The sequence below is a fragment of the Megalops cyprinoides genome, chromosome 13, assembly GCF_013368585.1.
Source record: "Megalops cyprinoides isolate fMegCyp1 chromosome 13, fMegCyp1.pri, whole genome shotgun sequence".
In the NCBI taxonomy this organism is placed as follows: Eukaryota; Metazoa; Chordata; class Actinopteri; order Elopiformes; family Megalopidae; genus Megalops; species Megalops cyprinoides.
The window spans coordinates 3,983,702-3,999,368 of record NC_050595.1 but is presented as its reverse complement, the minus strand read 5'-3'; the positions used below and the strand labels follow the sequence as shown (position 1 = coordinate 3,999,368).

The window sequence follows — 15,667 nt, the reverse complement described above, 5'->3', positions numbered from 1 at the left end:
GCTATGAACCCTTTCAAGACAATGGCTGTGCTCAGATACGATTTATGATTGCACTGTTTATAAATGGGCATGCTTAGAGGTCCTGATTAATGCTGAAAAGCCCTATCAAATGGGCCCGTGGTTTATCTTGATCGCTCTGAATCGTCAAACGTGATTCATCATCAGCTTCAGCCTCTTTGAGAGCAAGTCCTTTTCAAGTTAAACAGCTGGACCAATCTCTTCTTTCTATTGACGTTCTTTTTTTCCTTTCCAGTGGGTGTGTACTGTTTCACACGAATGAATGAATGAATCAGCCAAATTTATGTTTTTTCCATGGACGCAATTACATAGTTTGAATGGAATCATTCCGTTTCCAAGTTGGTGTTTATGAGAGGCATGTATAATATTGAACAGTTACACGATCCTGACCCGTTTTGACATCCGAACTGTCAAAACAAGACCTTGTTCTGGAAGTGCACCGGCACACCAGCATTGTTCATTCAGAGATTTTGCCGTTGTCATCTTTGTCTTGCGTACCCTCCTGAGCTAGCGTGGCTGTGCCAGGTTTGCCCTTCGTCTGTTGTTGCCCTGACAAAAGGTACCATGAGAAGACAGATGGGTATTGTGTGGTCAGACCTACGCTCATGTTGCACTTCCAGCTTGGCAACTGATAGTTTGTGATCCGGCTGTGCCAGCTCTCCTGGATGAAATACAGGCCCATTCCAGTTAATTCTTAGCACTCTAAACAGCACCTTTGTGCACACCTCAGGCTAACCTCGTGATCATCTGGCCCGAAACAACAGCGCTGCTGTTGCTCCCAAACATTTTGTGTTTTGCTCATCCGGGCACAAGAAGCGACGGCGTTTTTTTTTCCACAGGCGTTGGGGTTCGCGGCAAACCTTTGGTAGGGATGGCAGGTTAGAGTATGGGAATGGCTGTCTCGTGTGAAACAGGATGCAGCCAGTGCGATTACAGCTGTCACATCCTCTTTTGTTTGCCTTGCTATTTTGGAAAATTAGCCTAGTTAGCTGCAGTGGCGTTCTGTAAAAATAGCCCGGCAGTAAAGTGTGAGGACGGGTAGCTAATTGGACACATACTCCAGCGCAGTGCGGGAATAGCTCTGCGTTAGGATACAGGCCCATCAGGAGGGTCTCCGCTCATCCTCTCTGGCAGGACTGCTGACTCGGGCTCCTGGGTGGTTCCCTCAAAAAAAAAAAAAGAAGCTCTCCGGCAGAGTGGTTGTGTTTCAGCCTTTTCTTCGTCGTCATCATCATCATCATCATCATTGTCATTATTATCACTACTGTTATGATTATTGTTATTATTTGGATGAATGACTAGACTTCTCACAATACCTAGCATACCTACCTTTTCTGTCATCTGAGAGGGATGTATTATTTTTTTATTTTAGTAATATTTGTAATTATATTGGGGGGGGGGGGGTTATTTTTTTAAGCTTTAAAAATAACCTACCCTTGAGGGATTTTAGGTTGTTTTGTATAAAGTGAGCGCTGCTCCTTGCCAGGATGAGTTCTCAGCTAAGCCAGGAGGAATGCAAGTCATGGTTCATAAAAGAAGTATTTGTGTACCAGAAAGATTTTTTGCTTCTTTCGAAATCTCTTGTCATTAATGACTTTAGCAAATGTCTCTGCGGAGCCCTTCAAAGCAGCTCTCTAATTATTTATCCAGGATGTCCCACTTCAGAATCAGAGACCCGGTCACGAGTGGCCCCCTCCTCCATAGCTTTTTTTTTTTTTTTTTGGAAAAGGAAGAAACTTTAGCGGAACGGCCTTATGAGGGCACCCTGTAACTCTGTGCGTGTGGTTGTATTTATGTGTGTGTTTGTTAGAGTGTGTGTTTGTGAGAGTGTGTGTATGTGTGTGTGTGTGTGTGTTTGTGAGAGTGTGTGTATGTGTGTGTGTGTGTGTTTGTGAGAGTGTGTGTGTGTGTGTGTGTGTGTTTGTGAGAGTGTGTGTATGTGTGTGTGTGTGTGTGTATGTGTGTGTGTGTGTGTGTGTGTGTGTGTGTGTGTGTATGTGTGTGTGTGTGTGTGTGTATGTGTGTGTGTGTGTGTGTGTGTGTGTGTGTGTATGTGTGTGTGTGTGTGTTTGTGAGAGTGTGTGTGTGTGTGTGTGTGTGTTTGTGAGAGTGTGTGTGTGTGTGTATGTGTGTGTGTGTGTGTGTGTGTGTGTGTGTGTGTGTGTGTATGTGTGTGTGTATGTGTGTGTGTGTGTGTGTGTGTGTGTGTGTGTGTGTGTGCATACGTGTTCGCATATGTGTGGTGGGGGTTGCTGTTGCGTGCGTGTGTGCATGCGTGTGTGCGTGCGTGTGTGTGCGCGTGTGTGTGTGTGTGCGTGCGTGCCTGTGTGTGTGTGTGTGTGCGCGTGCGTGCCTGTGTGTGTGTGTGTGTGCGCGTGCGTGCCTGTGTGTGTGTGTGTGTGAGAAAGGAGCAGTGGGAGGCTCTTTAATCCCACTCCCTGCTCTGCACACGTTTAACCACAGCACACTCCAGGCCTGGGCTATAGTATCGCTGTCAGCAGCTGCCGCCTTCTTTGCTCATGTTTCTCAGTCATTTTGCTGGAGATCTTATCACCCTGCTCTGCTTTAAGCACAGAAGTCATCACCGAGCCTCTCTCTCTCCCCCCCACCACCCTTCCCACGGGCATCCTCACACCTCCGGCTGTAACACCGTCACCTCGATCTCTTGCGGTCTCCACTTCCACTTGGAGTGGGTCCTCTTTTACCCACAAGCCCTGCCTGTCGAGGCCCTAGCCACATGTGGGCACACGGTCGCCCCTGTTGGGGCCTGCAGGCTCGGTGACCCATTACCTAGATTCATCACCCCCCCAGTTTAGCTTTCCCTGGTCCCCTCTCGGCTCCCTCCTGCTGGGCTGTGTTCTTGCATCTGCCCTGGGGGAGCCTGTCCCTTTAAGAATGCTATTCCTCAGACACACGGCTAATTCCAGGTGCCTGACAGTTCTCGATGGTGTTTAACCAGGTGCAGGGCTCGGTCATTACTGAGGTATTTGTTTTTTTACTTAAGAAGGCCGGAGATTTAGAAAGACGTTTGCTGCCCCCTCTCCCAACCCCCTAAGGCAAGTCAGTTTGACAGAGAAGGAGCTGACCAGGGTGGAGTTAAGAGTCCCCTGTATGGGGACTGTGTATTGGCCGCTGCAGTCCAGTCAAAGGTCATGTAGTGCGCCAATGAGAGTGACTTCCTGCCAGTTGGACAGTAGCAGCCAACGGGAGAGAGGCCTGCCACGGTGGGCAGCGGATCCACTTGGCAACCGTCTGGGAAGGTCGGAGTTCAGCCTGCACTGAGCCACGACAGAGGAGCTCTTTTAACAGTGACATCACCTGCCTTTTATAGGAGGCAAGGGTGCAACACCAGAGTATTATGGGTGTCACTCGGGGGGGGCCTAGTCCTCGCTGAGCCATCTCCACTGAGCCCTGCGATTATCCTAATAAACAGTTTTATCATCGGCCTCCCAATCAATAATGCGGCTTCTTAAGGTTTAATATTTCAATGGTATTGATCATCTTAACAACTGTGTTTGCGGCGGGGTTGCCTTTAATGCTGCCCTACTGGAGCAATGATGTGGGCATGAGAGTATGGTGTGTGTGTGTGTGTGTTGGGGGGTGTGTGTGTGTTGGTGTGTGTGTGTGTGTGTGTGTGTGTGTGAGAGAGAGAGAATGACCCTGTACCAGTGAGGGATTGGGACATAGACGCACTCAGCCCGTTGCATTGTGCTGTTGGTGGCCTGGATGACCTGTATACAGACTCTTTTTTCACAAACCCATTTCGGCCTCTGTGCTGTTTCGCTGGCATTGTCTGAGTGTAAAGACTCTCAGATGTGAGGAATTAGAAGCTCTCCCGTGATGAGGAGAGAGATCTGGGTTCAGACAAACCGAAGGTCATGTTTTGCTACCCTTTCTTTTCTCGTGCACCACTCGGCTCTCTGTCTCGCACAAGGGCTGATCGTTAACAAGCGGCAGAGCACTCATAACGTTAAAGCAAACACTCGCTTCTTGTGAATCGGGTTCTATTTTCTTCTCTCCCACAGCCACCCCCCACCCCCCACCCCCCCCCCCACCTCATCCTGTTGCTATGTTGGAAAGAAAATGACAGCAAACCAAAAAAAAAAGCCAAATGAATAAAAAAAAAATGTCCTGTCGTTAGCAGATTTCACTTCCAGCTTTTGCTACAGAAAAAGGCCCACTTCCCTGAGATATAAATAGAGAAGATTTAATAATTAGTGAAATGAAAGTGTGGGGTCTCTCTTACTTTGATCTGCGTGTCTCGCACACATTCTAATTACCTCTTATTGCGAAGACGGAATTATATCAGTCATGGTGTGGGTGTCTGCTGTTTTGGGGTACAGTTGGGGTGGAAGTGCGTGGCTCTATCTATGGGATATTTCAGCACCTTTCTTTATGAGGGACCTGACAAAGTCAGTAAGGGCTGACACATTATTTAAAATCGGACGAAGCCCACACCCAGCAGTCTGGAGTGGGTCTTTTGGGGTGCATGCCGTCTGTGATTGTGACTGAAATGCACCAGGTTGACTGCCGAGGCTCGACTGTGGTTCGCTGCTACTGTGCAGCGCTGCAGCCATGTATTCTTCTGGAAACTTCCAGCCAAGCGCTCTCAGTTCGCGCGTCTTATGTAACGGGACGAGATGATTACGGGACAGCGCTGTCACTCAGATCCGTGTGGCAGAGCCCTGCCAGAGCTCCTGGCCGATGTGAGCGCTGTTCCTCTCTGCACTCGCCCAAATCGAACACCAGCAGTCTTCATATGAGAGCTTCTGCAGATGGCTCTGTATCTGCTATCCGGGCAGCAAACGGGTCAATTTGGAAACTGATCCCTGATCAGTTTGGAGCCCTTTAAATTGTGCCCTTGATTTGCTAGGGCAGGTCTGGGTGCAGTAGCGACGACTGCTGTAGGGGTTGAGCAAGTGTGGCTGGCTTTCAAACACACACACCCATAAACACAAATACACGCAAACACACACACACACACACACACACACACGCCCAATGTCTGATGCACTCCCTCTCAAATGCCGCCACCCCCCTGCCAAGTTTTGGCGGGCTGAGCTCGCTGTGTGCCAGGTTGCCGGAGGGCGAATGTAGGGTTTGCGGTATGAGCACGATTGCCCATCTCTGATTATACATCAATACCTCTATCCCAGGGATAATTTATGCATTTACAGAACACAAACCTTCATCTAAACCAATCGCCAGGGACGCAACTGGGAAATAATGCAGTACGTGATTCTGTGAAGGTTTATTTTTAAAAACAATGGGGGAGGGGGGGGGGGGGCAAAAGAAAAAGATCGCTTGGGGCTGCGATAGTAAGCAGAGGCTGTCTTTATTAAAACAGTACATCATCTTTATTTTTTAACCTGATAGTTCGGAGAAACTGCGTTCTTCAGTTATCCGAAAGGCTGAGACCCAGCTACCGAGCGTTTCTCTTAGACATGCACGCAGTCTTATAAATAGGTTGCGTGGCTCTCGGGCATGTGAACGGAGTTACAGAAATAACAAAACCAAAGCAGGGGTGCAGGCTAGGTGTAACCGCGCGCGTGTTTCCTGACGCGGGGTGTGTTTTATCCGTGGGTTTTTTGGCAGCGGAGATTAAGGGAGACAGGCGTTTGTAAGCCCCGTCCCCCCCCCAGCCCTCTTCTTGGGCCGCCCCCCCCATGCTGCTTGCTAATTGGCGGGAGACTGGGAGCTTCCCGCTGCGTGCGCCCCGCTTCACCCCGCTCCGCCACCCCACCGGCTCTCTTACCAGCTTCCCTGAGAACTGTGTAATTAACCCAGCGCTAATTAACTATTTCTAATTACACCACGGTGCTGTTTCCATCACACGCTCCTAAAGTGTGGAGACAGTGCCGCCGCCCTACCTCATTCCCCCCCCGAGCCTGCCTTTGAACGTGCCTCAGAGCATGGCCTCCTCTCTGATTGGCCGGGCCTGGTTCCGTCTGTGCTCTGAGTGGTCCTTTGTTGCGGTCAATCTTACTTTGTCTACGATTCGGTTTAATGTTGCCGCCATAGATCCGTCTCCTCTTTCACGAAAGCGGATATTGCAGATACTGCAAAATCAGATCTGTCCTGAATTAAGGACAAGGCTGTAAAAGGCTGTATTTATCTTATTTAAATTTTATTCTTGTTGTTAATACTAAATGATATTTTTTCTTCATCACAGTGTGATACAGTTCAGGCCAAGCTGCCATAAGGAAGTTCGGTGTACTACAGGGCTATAGAATTTCCATTCGTCATGTAGACCATTTCTGTAATGGAGGTGCTGACATTTAAAGTACGCAATGTCATACATCTAAGTAACAGAGTCGCGAATGAAACGTTCCGAGGCGTGATCCAGATCGCCCCCTCTCCCACCCGGCAGCGGGATGCTGGGAATCTGAGTGCAGCGTCATTGCCGGGGATTTTGAGCCGAGAGACCTGCGGGTTTAAAGAGCGTGGGTGTGGGACAGCATCGCTGGGTTCAAGATAAGCCCTGCTATCTCAATCCCGAATGCGCTCCCAGCCATGCAACACCGATTCTACCCCCCCACCCCCTCTGTTAGCTTGCCACCACCCCCCCCCCCCCGTCAGGGCCGCTCCTGCTATTTCTGTTCCACAGACTGATGGCTAGAACTGAAGATCATTGATTTTACGGGAAGCGGTGTTTACAGGCTGTGTGCCATCGCCCTGACTTGACTTTTTGCCTCCCAAAGCTGAGGTAGGTAGTGTGGTGTCCCAGCGCCCGCAGTAAGCAGCCAGGAGGAGGGGGGAGATCACAGGACGAAGGACGTGGCGGTCTGGGACGTCTGTTGTGCCTGGTCTGTATTATTAACTCTGGGTATTGAGTATTTAAAGGCAAACAGCAGTGGGGGGGGGGGGGGGGTGCAGGAAGTACAGTGGTAGGTCACTGTGGCTCTGCGCTGAATTATGAATGAATCAATATGAGCTCTTTTTGCATCAAATTGAGGGTTTGGCTCTTTCTGATATCCAGCAAGCCGTGGGATTTTTGTGTGAGTGTGTGTGTGTGTCTGTGTGTGTGTGTGTGTGTTTTCAAAGCAGCTTCTTATATCTGAAGAATCATGTGGCTGTCAGATAATTTACCTCAGCTCTGTGGCTGCAAGGGGATTGGCAAAGTGTACTTTTGGGCTGGGTGGTGAGTCCTGGGGCGCGGGGGTGGGGGGTGGGATGAGATGTGGGGTTGGGGGGGGGGTACCTTCATAAGTGACACTTAGCTGGGGGGGTGAGCCTCGTCCATCAGCAGCCTCCTCCCTGACATACCGCAGTCCCGGGGTCTGAGATTGGCAGAGCTGGGAGGTCTTGTTCGGAATTAAGATGGCTTTAAGGTGAGGGAGGGGAAAGCGTGCAGAACGTTACATCGGCGATTAATTGGGATAGCTCAGCGGGCAAACCCTTTCGCTTTGCCCGAGGAGTACAATGGTTTTTCTATCAATAAACAGGTCCCCAGTGCAACATCAAAGGCCCTCTGCTTTATCAATAGGAACCCTTCCTTCCCACGTTTTCCTGTAACTCTCCTCGCCTTTATGCCATTGATTTTTCAATAAGCACAGCAGCCCTTCAGTGGCCGGGCTCCGCCATGGCTCAACCCGCTCGCTCAGAGCCGGGGCCTGGCGTGTCGGGTAGAGCAGGGCATTCTGGGAGCTCGGCGGCAGGGGGTGTCTTTTGGTGATGGCTCCCACTGATCTGTCTTGGGGAGGAGGGGTATGGGGTATGGGGAGGGGGGGTATGGGGGCCGGGGGCACGCCCAGTGAGGCTCTCAGCTGGGTCTGGGTGAGCGTTGATTCCCCAGGAGAGTTGGGAGAGATGGCCTCCCTCGGGAGCAGGCCCTTAAGGCAGGTGTCTCTGTGCGCCGATAATGAGATGGGCTCTTAGGTCTTACTTCCCCCTCTCAGTCCACCAGCAAATCCCACTTAATGAAAGGGCCCATAAATGAAAAAAAAAAAAAAGTTATCTCATTTTCCATCGTCTCTGAACGACAACCAGACCCCCGGTCTCTGACAGCCTTCATTAGGAGCTGCCACCCCCCTCAATAAGCTTGATCTCATCTGCTTTTCAGAGATGTTTTTTTTAAGCATGACAGGAGATGTTCTTTATATCCTTTGTCACAATTAATGTAAAAAAAAAACAAAACAGGAACTAGCTTTTCCTGTCCTCTCAGCAATTGGTTGGAGGAGTCACAGCTCTTCTTGTGTATGTGTGTGTGTGTGTCTCTTTCTGTGTGTGCGTGCGCTTGCATGTGTGTGCGTCCGTGTGCGTGTGTGTGTCGGAGAGAGTGAGTGCATCGCGCTCTCAGGTTAGGCCGTGTGGGTACAGTGGAGCAGAGAGACACACACCTGTCTGATCCTATTAGGGCCGAGGGTGTGTGTGTGCGGGTACGAGCGCACGGGGGGGGAGTAAAACCCTCCTCACGGGGCAGGCAGCGGAGATGGGCCGTGGTGACAGCACTGAGACCAGCTCGCAGAGCACTGCATGTCAGGAGCTCAGGCTACTAATTGTCCTCTCCACCCCCTCGTATCTTGTGAAACGGCTCGTCCTGCCCTAGTTTCTGGGTCTGCTTGTGTTTCCAGCTTCCTAGAGGAATCCTGCTTTTCCTTCCACTGCAGTCATCCCCTGTTACAAGTATGGGTTCGTCTTTTGGCCCCCACCCGCAAATTTTTATCTGCTCATATCTAGTAATCAATGTCCGAGTTTTGAAAGTGACAAAGGGACGCCGGGGAAGTTGGGAAGTTATGCACTCCCCTGCCTCAGAATGTGGTAAAACGCTGAAGCCCACACCCAAACTCAATAACCTCATCTTCTGCTTTTGTTCCAGTGGGTCCTTCTTACTGTGGACCGATCTGCATGTTTTGCTGTTGTGTCTGTCGTCTTCTGTTTCTATTCTTTTTTTGTCAGTAATCCTCATCATCTTCCTTCATAGAAACTGAAAACGAAATGGCAAAAATGTCACTTAAGAATTCTCGCTGTTCGTCGTCTTGCAAGAGCAATTAACATTGTTCGTAAGGACTTCACAGCTTACAAGTTCAAAGCTATTAAGACGTGTACAGTTCCAGCCTGTGAATGCTTAATTTCATCACCAGGGCTAAATCGCAGCTAAAATCATACTGTGTTTTCTAAGCTTGTCTCATTGAGGAGTGACGGCAGAGGCCTGATAGGTGATTTACTGCACTGGGGTTGGAGGCTGTGAAGAACAGAGTATTTGCATGTAGAGCGTTTTTTCATATTGCCAGTGCAAAGGGGGGAAGGGGGTTTGGGGGGGGTTAGTAGGAGAGATTTAAGGCCCCTCTCATTTGCTCAGCACCCAGCCCTGAGAGCAGAGATCAGGCAGTCTCCTTGTGCCACAGCACCTATGCTTTACAGCACTGATTTGCTGTTGATAAACCCAGTGAGCGCAGAGATAACAGCCAAGAGCCCCCCCGAAGCCAGTGTCCAGGTGTCCTCACCCGTCCTCTTCAACACTCACGCAGCAGCGAAGATCAAAGTCTTCCCTGCTCTCGGCAGGTGCGTCCCGACGAGCAGGCCGGCACCCGGCAGGCCTGTGTCCTGAACGCCATCTCTTTCCTCCTCCCCGAGACTCCGAGACTCCGCTCGCTTGTCCCACGTGCAGGTTATTAAGTTAGGCCCGCCTTGGTTCTGGAGGGTAATCTCGTTTACTGCCAACGGCTGGCTTGGGACGCTTCGTCAAGGCAGAGGCTCCAAAAACATTTTAGGGGGGTGTCTTTCCCAGACAGCATTTATTAAGGGATGTCTACAGATGAGTGCTTGAAACGCTGAACGTGTCTATTCGTTAAATGGTAGTATGTGTGTATTTGACTCTGCTGGAAGTCTGTGACTGCTTCTGTGGTCTTTATTATACTGGAAATTGAGTGGGAAACAGCACAGTTTGGTCACACTGTCTCTCATGGAGAATAACATGATTGTAAAGTAGGCCTCCTGTCCTCTGTCCTCTGAGGATATTCAGTTTGAGGTGGTTGCCTCTGTGAAACCGTTAAAGCACTGCTGTGAATTTACAAATGGGAAAATTTCCTTAATGCACCTACAAAACAGGTGCTTTAGTTTTTTTTTGTGTGTAGGTTATGTCTTTCACAGGTTATTCACAGGCAGATCAAACTCAGTTTAGTCTTGTTTCACATGTCAGCTTTCAGATAAAAAAAAAACCAAAACATGTTATCAGTTCATAGGGTAAATTAACTGTAGGAATAATACAGTAATGTAATGGGGGTATCAGCAGAGTTTATCTGTATGTGCAGTCAGGGATGACGTGCGTTGTAAAGGCACAAAATGGCCGACACCTTCACTGAACTTACATTAAAATCCGGGAAACTGGCTTCCCCGTCTCCTCCCTGAAAGCTTTTGTGTTTTGTTCTAATCTGCTGCACGTAATATATTATCCAAATCATGCACCCCATCAAAATATTAAAGCCCTATCTGTGCTCCCTATGCACACGATTACAAAAATTAATACAAAACCTAACTGACTGTTGTAATTAGCAAATAAAGATAAAGTAAATATAAAAAATGGCAGATAGATGGAAGGCTTTGGGTGCGTGTGGGGAGGGGTAAATTTTCATCAGAGGCTGAAACAGCGGTGGCTTACCCTGACCACTCCTCTCCGCAAACAGTGTGGGTGAACATGGCTCCGGATCACGCCTGAAATTTGCATCCCTGAGTAAATAAGCAGATAAATCAGCACCGAGGCGGGGGGGGCGAGGGAGGGGGGGGTGAGAGCGCTAATCAGCTGGGACACAATGCGGCGTGGTGCCGGGAAACTTTGCTCATGTAATATTCAGCAGCTCAAGGTGAAAGGCCAGCGCAGAGTTATTGGCTTCAGTCCGGCCTCCCCCCTTAATCAATGCTGGCTGCATCCCTTTAATGAAATTATTAGCCGGGCGCTATCACTCGCTATCGCTCCGTCTCCGGCTCTCTCGCGATCTCGGCCCCCGCCGGCCCCCGCTCCATCGCTCGGGGCGGTGTGACCCCCAGAGTGCAGCTACCGTGCATTACTTCGGAGGCGGAGAGTCGCCCCGGCGTCTGAAACGCAGATAACCGCCCAGGTTATTGGATGCCGGATCTGCGCAGGGCGGCGTTTGAGTCTCAGCCCGGCTGGTGTATTTTCAGATCATGGATTTATTGCCTTTCCTCCCCTCGCTTTAACTATGTGTGTGTGTGTGTGTGTGTGTGTGTGTGTGTGTGTGTGTATGTGTGTATGTGGGGGCAATGTTTGCAATGTTTGCGAACAACTCAAAAGACATTAGAGTGAGGATTAGAAAACATTTTATGAAACATTTTTAATATGTTCATCTGTAAATCTGCATGTTTCTTGGGTATTGAATTGTCTTAACCTCTTTAAAAGAGAAGTCTAAAGTGGTGTAAAGGGCTTATCTTTTTGTTCGCTGCTTTTTAAAGTGTTGTAAATGTAGTGCTGTTATTGTTACTACATTTCACAATTGGAACTGTTTTATCCATGTCTTGGCTTTTTTTCCTAATCCAAATATTTACTAAAGAGGTGTAAATGGGATGTGTGGAAGTCAAAAAGCAAAGACCGATATGACAGGAATGTGAATATTAGATCGCTCGTTATCGCCCGTATGAGGTTTTGTGTTCGAGTCCCTAATTTATCATAACGAGCCTGCGCTTTCATGTTAGAAATTAGACCCTGCACTCAATGTTCTATACATTAGGCATGTACCGCGGTTGCTATAGATAGACAAGTGCTCTCTAATCTCTCATTTAAATGTACAGAGCTCATTGGGAGCAGCTGAAATCAGAATGGGATCGAAATGTACGGGGGGGGGGTGCCTGTGTAGGCACATAATGTTCATGTGTCAACACACAGCCTCCTACTTAGTTCTTGAATCACAGCGGTGATATGTTAGATATGTTAATTGAGATGACAGTCTCTGCGGAGAGTCTCACCTCCTCTTTCTCTCTCCCTCTCTCTCCTCTCTCCTCTCTCCTCCAGGCCTGGATGCGATGAATGCCTCGAGCAGGCCTCAGCATGGAAAGCTGTGAGTCTCCCGCGGTTTCTGGGACAGACGATGGGCTCTCCCTCACCAGCTCCTCCCAGCAGCAGCAGCAGCAGCATCATCACCCTCCTCCTCCTCCTCCTCCGCAGCCCTGGAACGATCACCCTAACACGCAGGTGCCCCCCAGCGTCCAGCCCTCTCCCCTGGAGCCCCTCTCACTGTCCGCGCCCTACCCCTCCCAGCTCCAGCCCCTCGCCCCGCCCCGCGAGGCCGTGAGGGAGCAGCAGACGCGCACCCCACCCCAGGCCCCCGGCGACGCCTCGGCAACGAGGCAGCAGAAGACGAGGAGGCCGGGGCTGGAGGAGGAAGAGGAGGGAGCGGCGGCGAGGGCGGAGGAGGAAGGGGGCAGCTGCGGAGAGGAAGAGGAGGAGGAAGACTTGGACGACTTGGACGGGATGGAGATCGACAGCTGTTTCCCGAGCCTGCAGCCCTTCACCGGGGTGCCCCTGGCCCCGGGCGGGGGGTCCATGCCCACCCTCCTGCGGCAACGGCAGCAGGTGCGACGGAGAGGGGGAGCCGCGGAGAGCGGGAGCGAGGAAGGAGAGGAGGAAGAGGAGGAGGAGAGCAGTGATGTGGAGAACCTGGCCGGGGAGATCGTCTACCAGCCCGACGGCTCGGCCTACATTGTGGAGAGCCTCAGCCAGTTGATCCAAAGTGGGGGGGGAACAGCACCCGGGTTGCTCCCCCAGAACTCCCTCCCCGGCGCGGGGAAGCCGGGCGAGCCCGCGGGGAACTCCGCCTCGGTGTACCCTCAGATCATAAACACGTTCCACATAGCCTCCTCCTTCGGGAAGTGGTTTGGCCCTTCAGACCAAGGTTTCCCCAATACCTCAACCATGGCAGGCCTGAGTCCTGTCCTGCACAGTTTCCGAGTCTTCGATGTACGGCACAAAAGCAACAAGGATTACCTGAACAGCGACGGGTCTGCCAAGAAGTCCTGCGTATCCAAAGATGTTCCCAACAACGTGGATTTCTCCAAATTCGACGGGCTGGCCCTCTACGGCAAGGGCAAGCCCATTCTCATGTGTTTCCTCTGCAAGCTTTCCTTCGGCTACGCGCGCTCCTTCGCCACGCACGCCGTGCACGACCACCGCATGACCCTGTGCGAGGATGAGCGCCGGCTGCTGGGCCACAAGCACGCGTCCGCCATCATCCAGGGCATCGGGAAGGACAAGGAGCCCCTCATCAGCTTCCTGGAACCAAAAAACAAGAGCTCCCCTGCCCCGCCCTCGCTTCTGCCCCTTGGCTCGGGGCAGAACTTCTACGGCACGTTCAGCGGCGTTCACTTAGAGGCCGGGGGCGCCGGCGGCGGGGGGAGCGAGACCCTCCTAAACAAAGACTCCGATCTGGGCCACCAGAAAGGCCCGCTGAGCTCCCTCCTGACCCTGGGGGGACTGGGCAGCCCCAAGCCGCCCTCGCTTACCTCAACCCCAGGCCCTGCCAAAGACTCCAGCGCCCCGCCCGAGCAGGGAGGGAGAGCAGAGGGGCCTGCTGGGAAAAAGGACGAGGAGCGGGAGGTGGGGGAAGGCAAGGGGTTCTTGCCGACCAGAGGGGAGGCGGGCTCGGAGGAAGAGGAGGAACTGTTGTTAGAAGAGGAGGAAGAAGAGGAGGAGGAAGACGAAGAGGACGAAGGCGCTGCGGCGGCCTGCGTTGGCGGAGATGGGGGGGAACCGGCTGTCTCAAACCAAAGCATTTCCAAATCTCCTTTATTAATGCCTAGTAGCGCTCTCCAGCCTTCCACATGCCCCTCGGCCAGCCCCACGCACAACAGCGAAGCCCCCGCCTCCACCTCCGCCTCCTCTTCCTCCACCAGGGCGTCGGAAGGGGGCGCCGGCGTGGACGGCGGCGGGGGCGCCCCAAAGCTCCCGCTGAGCTTTAACTGCCAGGGGCCTGCTCTCCCCTTGGTGACGGCAGCGGCCGGCAGCAGGGGGTGTGAGGACGACGAGGGGTTGTGCCCACCCGCCGCTGCCTCCTCCTCCTCCTCGCCTCTGGCCTGCGGGGTCGCCGCAGACGAAAGTGCCAATCGAGATAGTGCCACAGCTCCTGAACCAAATGAAAGCCCGGCTGAGGGAGAGGAGGACAGTGGGGCTCTCCTGCACCATCACCACCTCCACCACCACCACCACCACCACCACCACCACCTGCACCCCTCCCCGCACGCCCACGGCCACTCCCACCCCCACCCGGGGACGCCCTGCGAGCTGGGCGGGGCAGAGGAGTGCACGCAGGCCCACGGGGGCGGGGCCGGAGTGGGCAGCGGGGTGGAGTGCCCCAAATGCGACACCGTGCTGGGCTCCACCCGCTCCCTGGGGGGCCACATGACCATGATGCACTCGCGCAACTCGTGCAAGACGCTCAAGTGTCCCAAGTGCAACTGGCACTACAAGTACCAGCAGACCCTGGAGGCCCACATGAAGGAGAAGCACCCGGACTCCGGCGGGTCCTGCGTCTACTGCAGCAGCGGCCAGTCCCACCCCCGGCTGGCGCGCGGGGAGAGCTACACCTGCGGCTACAAGCCCTTCCGCTGTGAGGTCTGCAACTACTCCACCACCACCAAGGGCAACCTCAGCATCCACATGCAGTCTGACAAGCACCTCAACAACATGCAGACCCTGCAGAACGGTGGCTCCCTGGCCGCCGCCGGCGAGCAGGTCTTCGGCCACACCCCCGGAGGCGGGGCCGTGGTGGCCGTCCCCCCGGCAACGCAGGCCGCCTCCCACCACCACCACCCCGCCCAGTCCGCCGCCCACATGGGCGGGGCCTGCGGGACCCCCTCCCCGACCAAGCCAAAAAGCAAGCCCATGTGGCGCTGCGAGGTGTGCGACTACGAAACCAACGTGGCCCGCAACCTGCGCATCCACATGACCAGCGAGAAGCACATGCACAACATGATGCTGCTCCAGCAGAACGTCAGCCAGATGCAGCACAGCCGCCTGGGCCTGGGCGGCCTGCCCTCGCCCTCTGAGGCCGAGCTCTACCAGTACTACCTGACCCAGAACATGAACCTGCCCCCGGGCCTCAAGATGGACCCCGCCGGGGCCGACGCCCAGTTCCTGCTCGGCGGATTCCACCTGGACCCCGGCATGGCCGCCCTGGGCCCCGCTCTCGGTGAGACTCCCGCCGGTTGTCATGGCAGCTTAGAGAGCCCCCCCCCCGCCCCCTGTTTTCAGCCCCTGCACGGAGCTAGCTGCTCCCAGGTTGCAGCCAGAGGGAGAAAGAACAAAAAAAAACGATCCTCAGTTCACTGCAAGGTCACAAGGGTGGGATCGCTCACCCTGCTGCCAGCTGTTTATTTCTAAATCCCAGCTGTGTTTGATTTAAGCAAATCAATGTGTTGGCTAAAATAACGGCTGAAAAAAGACAGATATATATTTCCCCTGTGTGCGTTTAGTCACCGCACACAGTAGTTCGACACGAACGCTAGCATGCCAGTTGCGGTATTTTGGTATGTTGTTGTTAGTTTCCTCAGACTTGTTTTCATGATGAATTTCGAGCGGGCCCTCTCAATAAACGTCTTACGAATGCCAAATAACAGCCACCCCCTCCCCTGGCACCATGGGGTTCTACCCATAATGCCTTTCACCTGTGTACATACTGAACTAGCAGGACTCCAAGGGCAT

The 15,667-nt window shown here is 52.7% G+C and overlaps 1 protein-coding gene across 2 annotated transcripts in view; it reads left to right on the top strand.

Moving 5' to 3' along the window:
- Window positions 1-15,667, top strand: part of LOC118788124 (zinc finger homeobox protein 3-like) — a 169,801-nt gene that overhangs the window by 50,645 nt on the left and 103,489 nt on the right. The window contains exons 1-2 of one of the 2 annotated variants that reach the window (XM_036544003.1): window positions 6,795-6,824; window positions 11,984-15,155. In XM_036544003.1, the coding sequence (XP_036399896.1) occupies window positions 11,999-15,155 (3,157 nt within the window). In that variant the 5' untranslated portion in view covers window positions 6,795-6,824; window positions 11,984-11,998. Of the gene's footprint in view, window positions 1-6,794; window positions 6,825-11,983; window positions 15,156-15,667 lie in introns of those variants that run through there. The other variant, XM_036544002.1, reaches the window with a different exon arrangement.